Source organism: Crotalus tigris, unplaced genomic scaffold (genome assembly GCF_016545835.1).
Source record: "Crotalus tigris isolate CLP2741 ecotype Arizona unplaced genomic scaffold, ASM1654583v1 scf7180000023687.2574627, whole genome shotgun sequence".
NCBI lineage: Eukaryota > Metazoa > Chordata > Lepidosauria > Squamata > Viperidae > Crotalus > Crotalus tigris.
Genome location: NW_024100118.1, coordinates 377,082 through 390,640, shown reverse-complemented (window position 1 = coordinate 390,640; position 13,559 = coordinate 377,082). Strand labels below are relative to the sequence as shown.

The following is a 13,559-nucleotide window of genomic DNA, read 5'->3' as shown; positions in this document are numbered from 1 at the left end:
CTTCATTGATGCCAGCCATGAAACTTTACACCATCAGAAATTATTTGTTTGGTTTGCCTTAGTAGATTGTATGAATCCAGCCATATTTGCTTAATCAGTAAAATATAGGTAAAAGAAACACAGCACATAGCATATTGTAATATGTGAACCTGAATTAAATACATTTTCTCTTAGTATTCTGAAATGCGTGAATAAGAAAATATGTACTATTATAGAGGGGATTTTAAGGAACAGGAGGGAATATCTGACACTGTCTACTATTGGCATTTTGTTTCAAATAGTTTTTCTCTGAAAAGTAAAGACTTTTGATCCAGGGGAATTAATTTGAAGGCCTGTGTGCTAAAAAGATATTTTGAAGTATTTGTTTTTGTTTCTTTTCTTGTTAACAAGTTGCTACAGTCAGAGGAGGACAATTTTCTTAATTATTGACTATATTCAATGCTTTTTTTGTAAAAAAAAAAAAAAAGGTGCTGGAACTCACATACGTCATACAACCTGCCTTGCCTACCTTACAAGGTTCCATCCAAAAAAGGTGCCAGAACTCCGTTCTGGGCGTTCTGTGAGGGAAAAAAGCCCTGACTATATTATTAAAAGTAACAGTAGCAACAAGGATGCAGTTCTTCTTTTAAGGAAACACAGCTCCATCTATACTTCTTCCCCCAAACAGATCTGATTCTTTGCTGTTGCTCTCTTGTACATTTCATTATTTTGAAATGGGGTTGTTTTTGGTTTGTTAATTTCAGTTGCTCAGAAAAAGGGTAATTTGTTTATAGTTTTGTAAATCCTGGTTTGAACTGCAAAACTTTTATCATAATCTGTATACAAATGAACATTTTACACCTCACTGATTTCAGTGTGAAAACTTTAACCATGTTAAATAGAATATGCCCAGTCTGTATTGCCAGCTCTCTGTAATTACAGATATTTATATTATGTGATATAGCATTAAAAATGTCCATTTTCTAGGGAGAAACTATTATATATGGAAAGTTTGACCACATTCTTCCAGAAGAGGCTGAATTTTACTTTGTTTACAAAGGATCAATACAGAAACATGTGGTTTTTGCTAAGCAAGTTACTGAAAACACTCTTGAATCTATCACTCCAGGTGAGTGGAATAGCTCTGCTACATTGTCCATTTGTTTTCCTATTGCAGCATTTTAATCTCTTTTGGAAGGGCTATTAATTATTGATTATTTAATTATTATCACAACAGAAGCCAAACAGCAGCAGGGGAGGGACAAAAATTCTATATTTTTGTTTCTCACATACAGTTGCTGGGCTAGGATGTAAGGTTTGTTTCCAGATAACTGGCTGAGCATAGCAAGAAATGGCATTTGAGTTTTCCAAAATGTGTAATATTTTCTTAGGAGTACTACATTCTCCACATTGCTTAGTTTCTTCTTCCCCAAGTCCAAGCATTATTTATAATCCTACTTAATATATACCATTTAAAGCATCAAGAATAAAAACCTTTTATTTACAATATATATTCCAATCTGTGGTTGTTAGTTGCAAAGTCGTGTCCGGCCCATCACGACCCCATGGACAACGTTCCTCCAGGCCTTCCTGTCCTCTATCATCTTCTGGAGTCCATTTAAGCTCACGCCTACTGCTTCAGTGACTCCATCCAGCCACCTCATTCTCTGTCGTCCCTTTCTTCTGTTGCCCTCAATTTTTCCCACCATTAGGCTCTTCTCCAGTGAGTCCTTCCTTCTCAATAGATGACCAAAGTATTTGAATATTCCAATCTAAAGCCTCATAAAAACATGACTTATAAAATTTGCTATTTTTTATAGTTTTTTGTTAGCTATTTCCTCAAGCATTGATTGATTGATTGATTGATGATGTGCTATTAAGTCATTCTTGACTCCTACTGACCACATTGATGGATTTTTTCCCCTTGAAAATCAATCCTATATTGTTCTGATGCATTATCTACCCTATTTTTTTATCTTCTAGTAAAGGGGATATCGACCAACCTGGATTCTGTGGTTATCAGATGCACAGCCAGGCAGTCGCAACCTGGCTTACTGTGTCACATTGGTGATAAGATAAAGCTCATGTAATACAAACCTTTGTGTTTGTATTAATAACAGCACCTTTGCTGATGGGGCAACTCTATGTATGTTTTAACCATAAATTCCAGAATTCCCAGCTAACATAATGTGGCATGTTATTCTGGCATGTTTTCTGCCTGGACCAGTTGGTATTTTGGCTGGATATTAATAACACTTGCATCCCAATTCAAGGGGACAGTGCAGACTGCGCTGAATAAAAAGGAGCAATGTAAGGCAACTGACAACTGAAAAATATATCAACCTCTGAAAAATATATCGACTTTTCTGTTACTTCTAATGCTACTATGCATTGCCTATGTGTTTTTAGCCAAGTGTATATATGTGTATATTATATGATGAATGCTATCAATTGTTTATTTTTTTTCTGCACATATAGTATATGAGAATGGAATCTTACTTTAATTCCAATTTCTCATACTTTAAAAATGGCAATAAATTATATTTTTGTAGAGGCATGTATTGAGCATATAACATTTAATTGTTATACTTTTTCAGCTCATAGAGAACAAGAAGATGTTTCTGTCTTTGTGGTTATGTATGGAAAGGAAAGTGAATTTCAGATTCTGGGCTCCTCATCTATTACCTTCAAGCATGACATTGCTTGTGAATTAGCGTGTTTTTTGGTGAGCAAGGCCAACTGTCTAACTCCCTCTAGTCATCACACAATTCTCAGTCAGTTTAATTTGATCGAAAGAGATTTGCAGTCAATGGATCGTGATGTTATGCTAGCCATGGCCTATGAAGAGATTCCATCTTCCTGGAACATTGTTGGGAATAGTACAGAAGATGGTAAGTAATTCTCATTTAATTTATTTATTTCTTTTATAGCGTGTGTAATTAGAATTAGATCCTGTCTTTTATCCAGCTTGAAGTTGAATATACAACACTCCTTCCTCCCATAAAATTGTGAGGTAGATTAGGCATAATATCTGTACCAAAATCATCCACAATTGGGGTTGGACTTGAAGCTGTGCCTCCTTGGTTCTAATATATCTCTGCTGTTACATCACTCTTTTACTTAAGCTTTGCTTATTCTTTTCTCCTGTATTCTGATTCTTATTGTTTTGTATATATTACCAGCATAAAGATTAAAGACAACTAGTACAACAGAAATTAAATTTAAATTGTAAAATTAAATTAGGCACCAGAAATTAAACTGAATATTCTAAACTGGTTTGTGTCCTATTACTGCTAATATATGAAACAGCCAATGAGCTAGGAACATTACAAAGTGACCAGATTTTTTTTTTTGATAGTTTTAAAAAAGTTGTTTCCTTAGTACATCTAATTCAATTCATGAATAATGCTTCACAGCAACTGATGACAATTCAAAGCCTGCTAACAAGATTAATATGGCACTAATATGATGTTTTCACTTTGATTACTAGCAGGTGAACCTTTTTTCTAATTTTAAATTGTTATGTAATAATATGTTCTTATTATATAAACAAAAGGAGACATCCTTTGCATTGAAGTGGTGAAAAGAATGTTGTAGTGCAGGAATTTTGGTAACCAACAAAACATTTATTACAACTCCTAATGCTTGATTGAGTTAACCTTTACTGGATATGATTTGTGTTTCATATAGGTAGTTCTCAACTTACAACAGTTCATTTAGTGACCGTTCAAAATTACAGCAGCACTGAAAAAAGTGACTTATGACCATTTTTATTGCAGCATCTCCATGGTGATGTGATCAAAATTCAGGCATTTGTCAACCGACTCATTTATGACAGTTGCAGTGTCCTGGGGTCATGTGATAATATTTTGTGACTTTTTGAGAAGCAAAGTCAATGAGCAAACCAAATTCACTGAACAACTATTACTAACTTAACCATTACAGTAATTCACTTAACAACTGTGGCAAGAAAGATCATAAAATAGGGCAAAACTCACTTAACATAAATTTTGGGCTCAGTTGTGATTGTAAGTCGAAGACTACCTGTAATATCATCATTATGGCACAAAATATAAATGGTTAGGTTTGGATTTTGGATTCAGTTGAAAACCTGGATTTTTGTTTATGTATGGGAATTCTTTAGTAAAAGTAGATTCTGGGTTATTTATATGTACTTTTTAAATTTTTATCTTGCCTTTCATCCAGAACTGAAAGCAATATACATAGAACTTCTGTCTCCCTGTGTGGCAGTTAAGGCTGGGAGAGAGTGACTGGCCTAAAGCTAGTCAGTGATTCCATGATTGACAGTGGAGTTGTCTCAGTTCTCAGTTCTAATCTAATACTTTAAGAGTTACAAATGTTCTTCTAGGTAGTCCCAAAGGTACTTTTTCAGGCGGCAACTGGACTTTCTTGTTTTTCTCTGAAGACTTTTTGCTTCTCATCCAAGAAACTTCTTCAGCTCTGAATTCCCCACCATCCAGTCAGAGCTAAAGAAGCTTCTTGGATGAGAAGTGAAATGTCTTCAAAGAAAAATGAAGTCCAGTTGCCTCTTGAAAAAGCATGTTTGGGACAACCATGATCTTGATGACTGAGAATCTCCACAGACGTTCTTCTGGATACTTTGAGATATGCAATTCAGAAAGTATATGGAATCAGAAAGATTACACAAAGAGATCTTATATATGACCTTCTGAAGCTTGACTTTAAGTTTCATGCCAAGACATTTCTCAAAGCTGGGTTTCTTTTAAAGTGATAGCTGCTAGTGAAATTGGGCTAAGAAAGCACTTCGATTCTCATAAGGGTCCATAATTGTGTCTAGTGCCTGCCTGTGTAAGAAAATAAAACCCAGTTTATTTAGTTCTAGTTAATTTTTTTCTTCTAAAGAGTTTCATACAGGACATAATTATATTAGGATTATAAAACACTTATTGTTACACAGTATGATGTGATGAATAATATGGCTCTTCACCTCCCCATCTTCCAAAAGTGCAAGGCCATGTTACAATGCTTTCTTTCAATTGGTTTGCAAATCATCTCCAGGAATGCTGTGAGATGAAACTGGCAGAAATCTGGAGAAATTCCTAATTAGTTTTGTGACAAACATTAAATAAAGGCCAAAGTAAAACTCGCTTTCCCAATGGGTTCCCTTCATATATATTAGACTGCTACTTTCATGTGTTCTTCAGCTAGCATGATCTGTGCATGCTGTGGAGTTGTTGAAAGCTAAAATTCAAACATCTCAGGACCATCCCAGATGCTCTAGAGTTCTGATAGTCTTAACAGTAAAAAGTGCAGTCTAAGTAACTCTAGACTTTCTTAGCTAACCTAAATTTACTTATGTTTTCTTCTCTTAGGGTTGTCTCTCTCAGCTCAGTGCTAAAGTACTTCACGTTACAAGTTTTGCCTTAAAGCTAAGGCATGTTATACTTTTCATATATACATTTCATTCCGTCTTGTAAGCCTGAGTAATCATGTGGGCAGTAAAATAGAATGAAACGTGGGGGGCTCACTGATGGGTTCCTTTGATGCCATGGCTGATTAGGAAAGTGTGCTGTGTGAGATATCCATCTATTTTGATTAAAAAAATATTTATAAAGAGCAAAAATAATATTATGATTCTTTCATTCCTTTTGGGTCAATCCAAGGTATATACAGGAAACAAGTAGTTCGGACAAACAAAATTCAGTATACTTGTGGGAAAAAGCTGCTGCCACATACTCTCCATACAGTAGAATAATTGAAATGTAGGAAAAACAATACTAGTAAATCAATGTAAAGAAGTAGCCTTTATAGCAGATTGTTTACAAATTTAATAAACAAATAGAAAGGATTTATGTTCCTTGGCAGATCAGGATTTTTGAGATGAACTGCAAATGAGCTTAGTTATAGCTGGATTCTTCCTGCAGCAAGTCACTTAAAATTTTTGACTGTGATCTAAATTGGGATCCCTGAAATATCTGTTCAAATTAAGAATAAGATTTGGATAAGGTCATAATAACCATATACAGATTTAGACCTTATGATAGGTCACAAAAGAAATGTCCACAATCCACTTACCTGCTCCTATTGGAAGCACCAAGCAAAAGAAAAATGAACAGCATGTACTAGCTCCCTAGTAAATCAGAACCTTTGGAAAATTATTTTATGGTTAAAAAAAAGCCCCAAGAGATTATTTCAATTTAGGTAAAGCCTAACAGAAGTCCAGAGAATTTCACAATCGCTTAAATTTATGTTCTTGAATTTGAATCCAAGAACTTTAGAGATAAGAACTGTGAGGGTTTTATATTTTTTTCAGGAAAATTGTAATGAATTTTCTACGATTTTATTCACAATAAGTAATATTATCCAATGGAATAAATACAAATGAAGGAGAAACATTCAGCAGGCTGTTTTTTAGGGGTTTCTTCAGATATTCTTACCTTTAATGAAACCTAACATATTTCACTCCAGTAGTGGAATCTGATCATTTAATCCTGATCAAGAAAAGTGGCATTTGAAATGTGCCTCTATAAATACAGTTTTTATGTACTGTTTTTATGTTTTTAATATTTTATTTGTACACTGCCCAGAGTTCTTCTGTAAGGGAGATGGGTGGTTCTAAAATTTGATTAAATATATGAGTAAATAAATTATTGAGTGCTCTCATTAGGATATTAGCATCTGGACCAGTAGAAAAGTTTTGAAGGTATCAGTACAGAGAAGAAAAATCCTAAGCCTCCAGAGGCTTAATAGTAGGCATCAAAAATGTTTTGACATCCAACTCATTCCAATTAAAATCTCTTTTGAAAACAACCAATCTTAGGTTTGTTCTCTGAAGCTATGTTTCAAAGTAGTTTTTGGGGCCGAACTGTGTTGATGCCAGATGTTAATGATCTGTATTTGATGCTGATCTTGAAAAGTATCTTGTTAATACTTGAATGGGAGACCACCAGGAAGTTCCAGGGGTGTACACTTATGTGGTGGTCTTAAATATGTCACAATTTGAAAGCCAATATGCAATTCATATTAGAAATATTTTTGTTAGGATTGATGGACAAAAACTGAAAATTACATAGTACCAAGTTGTTATATATGATAACATCAGCAAGATTTCTTATTTATATGACCCACCTTGGAAAGATTTGATTACATCTACGATGGAAGAGTGATTGGTAAAGCTGATGGAGTTGGTTGAGCTGGTGAAACTGACTGTTTTTATTAGAGAAAAGGTATTGGCTAAATTTATTATAAATGGAAGCCTCTTTTGGACTTAGTGTGAGAAATGGGGAAAAATTAAATTACAATATATAGATTTGATGACTAGCAATATTCAGATACTATAAAAATGGATGTTATTTTTTACAGTAACAATTGAACTTGTTTTGTTTGCATTCGCTATAAAAGGAGTCATATAAGTCATTCTTTTTTCTGTATCTTTGTTCTTTTTATATATTTTTATTTTACTGCAGCTCTATTTCTTATTTTTCTCTCTATTCTCTCCTCTACTTTTTCCTTTGTTTATCATCATTTTTTGTTCATTTTTAAAAACATTTTACTTTGAAAAACTTAAAGCTACTGGAAAAAAGAATCCCCCCCAAACATCATAGAAGAAATCAATGGCAAATCTAACTCTGTATTGGTTCTAAGAAAACTACATGTCCATTAAATCATCAGAAGTCAAACTTGATCTTAAAATACTTTTTCTCTTGGTGCTTTGATCTTAAAATACTTTTTCTTCCTAACCCATGCCAGTCATCAGTGTCACACTGATTGCTGCTATTATCAATTAGTCAAGTCATCCTTGCTTTTCACAGATACAATTTACCTAATAGTATTGTGAAAATCATGCTGTATTTGGTTCTGTTGTTCTGTGGCCCGCCGTGGTGCTAGATTGCCCAAAATTCAAGAACCAATGAAAAACAAAATGTGTATCCCCAAAGGATGAATTTGAAGACTTGCTTCCAGGAGAGATACTTTCCCCCTTCTTGTGAGATAAGCCTGCTAATGGTAGAGGGGAAATGAATGATTGCCAGGAGTGACAACAAAGAGCAGCTGAGACCATGGCATTCCCTCTGGTCCTGGTGAAAGATCCTAATGGTAGAAGGTCTGGCACAATTCATGATGGGCCTTTCTGAGCCCCTATGCTTTTGGCAGATACCTCATGTTGACCTTGTCAACATCAGATGGCTCTATGTTAAGCTTATTTGACTGACTGCAACTGCTTAATAATTCAGTTCAATTAAGTTCAATTAACCCTTCATTTTCAGATGTTGAATAATGCTTTCTAGGAATTATTATATTATGAAATTTGATTTTTGCCAAGCTTTAACATTTGTTAGCATTAATTTTAGACTGTAATTAAAACTGCATGTAGGAAACTTATTTAACTCTCTTTCAGAAATTGGAATTATTTCCTGTTTTTATTAATGCAATGTAAAGATTTCCTCAAAGTGGATTAATAGTGATTTATTGCCCAATATATTTATCATAGGGTTCTGTTTTTCTGCATTGAACATTATATTAGCTTTATTTTGTTTTAATATTAACAAAACCTTAAGTTCCATTTTTCCATAGCACTGCATTGCCTATCAAAAGAAACACAAACAAGAGTACCATTAGGCTGCATTTAGCACATTGTGTTGCATTCTTAAACACCCTGATAAGAATAGTTGTCTGGGTAATGTGTAAATCAGTGCAATAATACAGTCCAACTATAAATAGTACTATCACTGAAAAAAAAACCCAAAAGAAACAATAACAACAAACAAGCAGCAGAGCTAGTGTGATCTAGTGGCTGTGATCTTGGACTAGGAGACCTAATCTCTCTTAAGCCAAGATCACTGGGTAACTTAGGCTCATCACTTCTTCTCAGCCCAAATGACCTAGCAGTAGTCAGTGTGGAGAAAACTGCTGCGTGTGTTTGTTTGTGTGTGTGTGTGTCTTGGTATATTGCTTTGAATTCCTGGAGGAAAGGTAACAAATCTGACAAGCAAACAAGTGGAAATGTAAAGTCACACACATATGCAGGAAAAAAAACCTTAACAGTAAAACAGGACAAACTTATGACAGTATTAAAATTATTTTTTAATGCTTGGGAAAATAAAAAGGAATTCACAAGGTACAAGGGAGTCTACCGTATTGGTAGCTGATGAGCAAATATTGTGATGGCACTCTGTAATTAGAAGTCACCCTAAAAATCGCATGGTGCTTTCTCAGTCAGAAAAAGAGAAAATTGCCTTTTAATGATTACTCTTGCAAACCCGATATTATCAAAGAGTCTGCGGTGGTTCTCAAGTGGCAATTATTTCAATCCCATTCAGAGAAAAGTAAGTTGTTTGCTTGAAAGGCATCTGCTCTACTGTTGATTACATATGATATTGCAATTATGTATCGTTAATTTTTATGGTTGATTGTTTTATGTGGCCCTATATTCTTTTTAGAAAATATTTTCTAAATACTTTAAATACAGGTTTAGAGAGGAAGCTATCTGCCTATGTTCAAAACTAAGACATCTGAATCTTAACTTATATAGAGGTTCATTACACCTCAGTACCAGATGATAGTTTCACTAAGGACTATACTTCAATAGTTCCTCAGTTTAAGGCTATTGATGACTTTCCTTTAGCTTAAATTATTTTGAGGCATTTAGTAGCAAAAAAACATGCATTGATTCAAAGAAGTGGACACACTATTATGGTTTTATGTTTTCCTCTGCCAGCATTAATAAACCTTCATTGTACGTATGCCATAACACTTGTTCTTAGATATTTTCTCCCCTTGCAATTCAGTTTGTTTTAAATAAATCAGCAAAAGATAAATGGAACTTGAATCTTATCACAAACGTTTCAAAATATGGGTTGTGTGCCAGCATGCACAATTGTGGTTTGACTCATGGTAAAAGCATATACATAACTTGTTTGCTAAGAACAAAAAAGAAAGTTGGCTGCAGATAGTATGTTGTGATCAGTTTTCAAGCACAACCTTGGCTTTGCAGAGTTGCTAAAGGTAGGAAATTATCTGCAGTATTAAAATCTTCAACCAATTTTCACAGGGGGAAAAAAAGATACTGGGTTTGAAACCTTGTCAACACATTAAAAGTTTAAAAGAAGATTAAGCTTGAAGCAACTGAAAATTGTAAGCCTGTTCTGATGCCATGTCTTCCCTTCTAGACACAGCTAATATTTTCTGCTTCCTTCCTGAAAATAAATGAGCTGTATCATCTAGGGACAACTTAGTCACTTCTGTTAGGAGAATATTTGTTTTGTTTAAATAGTTTTGAGCAAGGAAAGGGATTCAGATGCAAGAAAAAATAGGAATATTCATGTAATCGATTAAACAGACTGGTTTTAGCTCTGATATTATCTGTCAAACATTATATTTTGACTACAAACTAGAGAACTGATGCAAATCAAGGTTTAGCCCTCTTTAATAACTTGACTGCTGATTTTTCAAGAGACAGTTTGATGAAAAATAGTTCTTTAAAACTGGGAACCTTTCAGTTCTCAAATGAATTTGCTTGCTCCTTAATATGAGCTTTCTACTCTTGTCTCATTTTGTTTTAATCATCCGTTGAATTAGAACAAATGTTCTTTGTTCTGATGATGTAAATTTGAGAATGGGTTATATTTTGCTGAAACAGCAGGCATGGTCAGCTATTTATATTATGGACTCAAAGAACATTGGAAGGGGTTAGTATATAGGAACCTTATTGGCTGCACCCATTTACATGGCTTATATTAGTAGTAAACTAAAAGAAAGATAAATCTGGATTTAAAGCAGATCCTTTATAAAGAAGATAATAACAAAAGAGGTAAACATGCATACAACATATTTTCCAGATTTCTTACCTTGTCAGTTATAGTTACCAACTCCCACTGCCTGAAGGTTTTTCAATAAAAGTGTGCATGTGAACAACCTATGCAGGTTGTGGATATATGCAGTGGCCAGAACCCATGATCGAAAAAAAGGTTAGAGCCCAAGCAAAGATATTAAATGAATGTTATTTGAATTAATGTTCATTGTTTAAAATTATTGATATTAGTTGATCTATTTGCATATATCTATTTTCTCTCACATAAACTCCTATCCTACATTCACAAAAATGCACAAAAACACACATTTGACTAAAGACAGAGTAACTATCTGGGTTCAGTGAACATAAACATATGCATGCTCATTCTCTAAGAAGTCCAACTGAAGCCAGTGACCTTTCTTCTTAGATAAACATAAAAGTACTGCTTGTGTTTATTCCAGCTTATTCCTTGAAAGTTGGCATGAAAAATAAGGAAAATGTTGGCGGTATTGAGGTGTTTTTTGCCCTTTACAACAAAGAATAGTTGCTTCAGGGCTGGAAGGAAAAGGAAAATTATTCAGGCTTTCAGTTTATTTCCTTTTATTCTAAGGTAAATGTGTCAAAACTTCTGATCATATTCAGCCCTCATGCTAGTTGCATTCTTTCCTCCTTTCCTTCGAGGGGCAGGATGTAAATCTCTGCAGTGAAGAGTTTCTTGACCATGAACCTCTCCATGAGATGACGATCCTGATTTTCTGATTTGCATGCAGAACCGTTATTGATCCAGGAGGTTCTCCATTGCAGATACTCATTGTTCTCATAAGCACGACAAGGAAGAGAGGTTCACATTAGTATAAAGTGTCAATAGAATCTTATCTTTCCTGTTCATTCACACACTTTCAAGAGGCGCTGTCTCTCTTAGCACATTGTCAACCAATGATATGGTAGATATATAGAAAATACAGTATGGATCACAATTAACTTTGCTCTTCATTTTCCAAGAATACATTTGTAATATAAGTTTTTGAACTAATCTTAGCATATGCTATTCATGTGAGCAAATGCTTATGCTTATTATGTTGTTCCTGAGGTCAGTGTATAAAAATTTCCTCCTGTTTTGGAAGATGACTTCTGATTTTCCAACTACATCATCAGAAGGGAACATGCAGTATGTACAATCTCACTGCTGTCATCTGCATTTGCATTTGTTTATATTGGCTGAGGAAATGCCTGGTTGTAATATAAAATGTGCTGCTGTCTTTGTCTTTAGGGAAGCCCAGATTGTTATTTGAAGTCACAGGAGAACAAACAAAAATGTTATTCTGTACTTTCATTTTCATTTTTAATTTGCTTTTATGTTAGGCATAAAACATACTTACGTTAGACCTGCAAACCTATGCAACAACACATTGAATAAAATAGATAGTTATGTCTCATGGTAAAAATAGGAAAGATTCATTGAATGACTTTAGGCTGTTTCGTTTTTTCAATTTAGCAGAATTGTTCCTTAGGGGACAAATGGGAATTGCGAGTCGATCATTTTGCAATCCTGAAAAAAAGATGCAGGCTATCACTGTAAGAAACAGCCAAATAAATATTGGGGAGTTCTTACTCGTCTTTTCTCATAGACTCTAATTCAGGGGTTCTCAACCTTGGCAACTTTAAGACTTGTGGACTTCAACTCCCAGAATTCCTCAGCCAGCTTTGCTGGCTGAGGAATTCTGGGAGTTGAAGTCCACAAGTCTTAAAGTTGCCAAGGTTGAGAACCCTTGCTCTAACTGATTCTAGGCACCTTTATTATAGGATGGTCTCATAATGGAATGCTTTTCTTAAAGATATGCCCATGGGCTTTGGAGTTGACTTAATTACTAATTCACTCTCATTTACTTTCACTAACTGAAATAATGTCTATGATGTGTGCTATAATGTTTGATTCTACTGTCAATCTTGAGTACAGACTGTGAAGATTGTGCTGTGGAGCCAGTTTTATTCTATATTCACACTTGCATGCAGATTCAGCAATGTGAATATTTTTCATCTTCTCTGTCCTTTAAAGTGGTTGGGCTATTTTAAATGTAATTATATGGCTTGATCTCAGTTGAGCTGCTAATTAGTTGAGAGCTGCTATTGAGGTGGTGATGGAAGAATAGAATAAAAGAGGACAGAACTGAGAGAGGTGAATAGATTTTCAGGAAGAGACCACCAGGAAGAGATCACAGAAACCCTGGAAAGAAAAAAAAAATCACAAAATGAGAAAAAGCAAGTTTTCAAGAAAAAGAAGCTGAAGGCATTGTATCAGGAGGCTAACATAAAACAAAGTGTTTTAGAAGTAGGCACAGGTTTACCATATTGAGCCTGGCTGAAGAGTCCAGAGGAGGAGTGTATAAGAATATCTGCAATTGGCAAAGAAGTAGTAGGAACAGATGTTTTGTAATTTTCACTAATGTTACTGTCAGAAAGGAATTTAGTGTCCCAAGAAAGGTGTATGTTTCCAATGTTCACTTAGTATGTGCAAGTATAAGACTGGGTAAAGAATGTATGGAAACAGGGCCAGGCAATCTGTTTTTAGGCTGAATATTCTTTTGGAAGCATGTCTAGTAACACAAATAACAAAATAGGTATGAGTAAATACGGATGCAAAAAATGAGTTGAGTAGTTCTCCTTTCTCCCTTTTGCTTGTCACTTTCTTGCCACAATGGACCAATAATTTCCTAATTTTTTCTTGTTTTTTACATGTTGAAAGAAGCTCTTTTTGTTATTTTTTACTTTTGTTGCACGTTTTAGTTCATTTTGAGCCTTACTTTCCTCA

General features: G+C 34.5%; 1 protein-coding gene across 6 annotated transcripts in view; it reads left to right on the top strand.

Annotated features, from left to right (window-relative positions):
- Positions 1 to 13,559, top strand: part of ARHGEF28 (Rho guanine nucleotide exchange factor 28) — a 136,388-nt gene that overhangs the window by 33,846 nt on the left and 88,983 nt on the right. For 5 of the 6 annotated variants that reach the window (XR_005553877.1, XM_039320723.1, XM_039320722.1 and 2 more), the window contains exons 3-4: positions 967 to 1,108; positions 2,577 to 2,870. The exons of the other annotated variant lie outside the window; for it this stretch is intronic. Coding sequence is in view for 4 of the 5 variants with exons in the window: in XM_039320723.1 (XP_039176657.1) it covers positions 967 to 1,108; positions 2,577 to 2,870 (436 nt within the window). In the remaining variant the exon portion in view is untranslated. The remainder of the gene's footprint in view (positions 1 to 966; positions 1,109 to 2,576; positions 2,871 to 13,559) is intronic. 6 annotated transcript variants of the gene reach the window in all.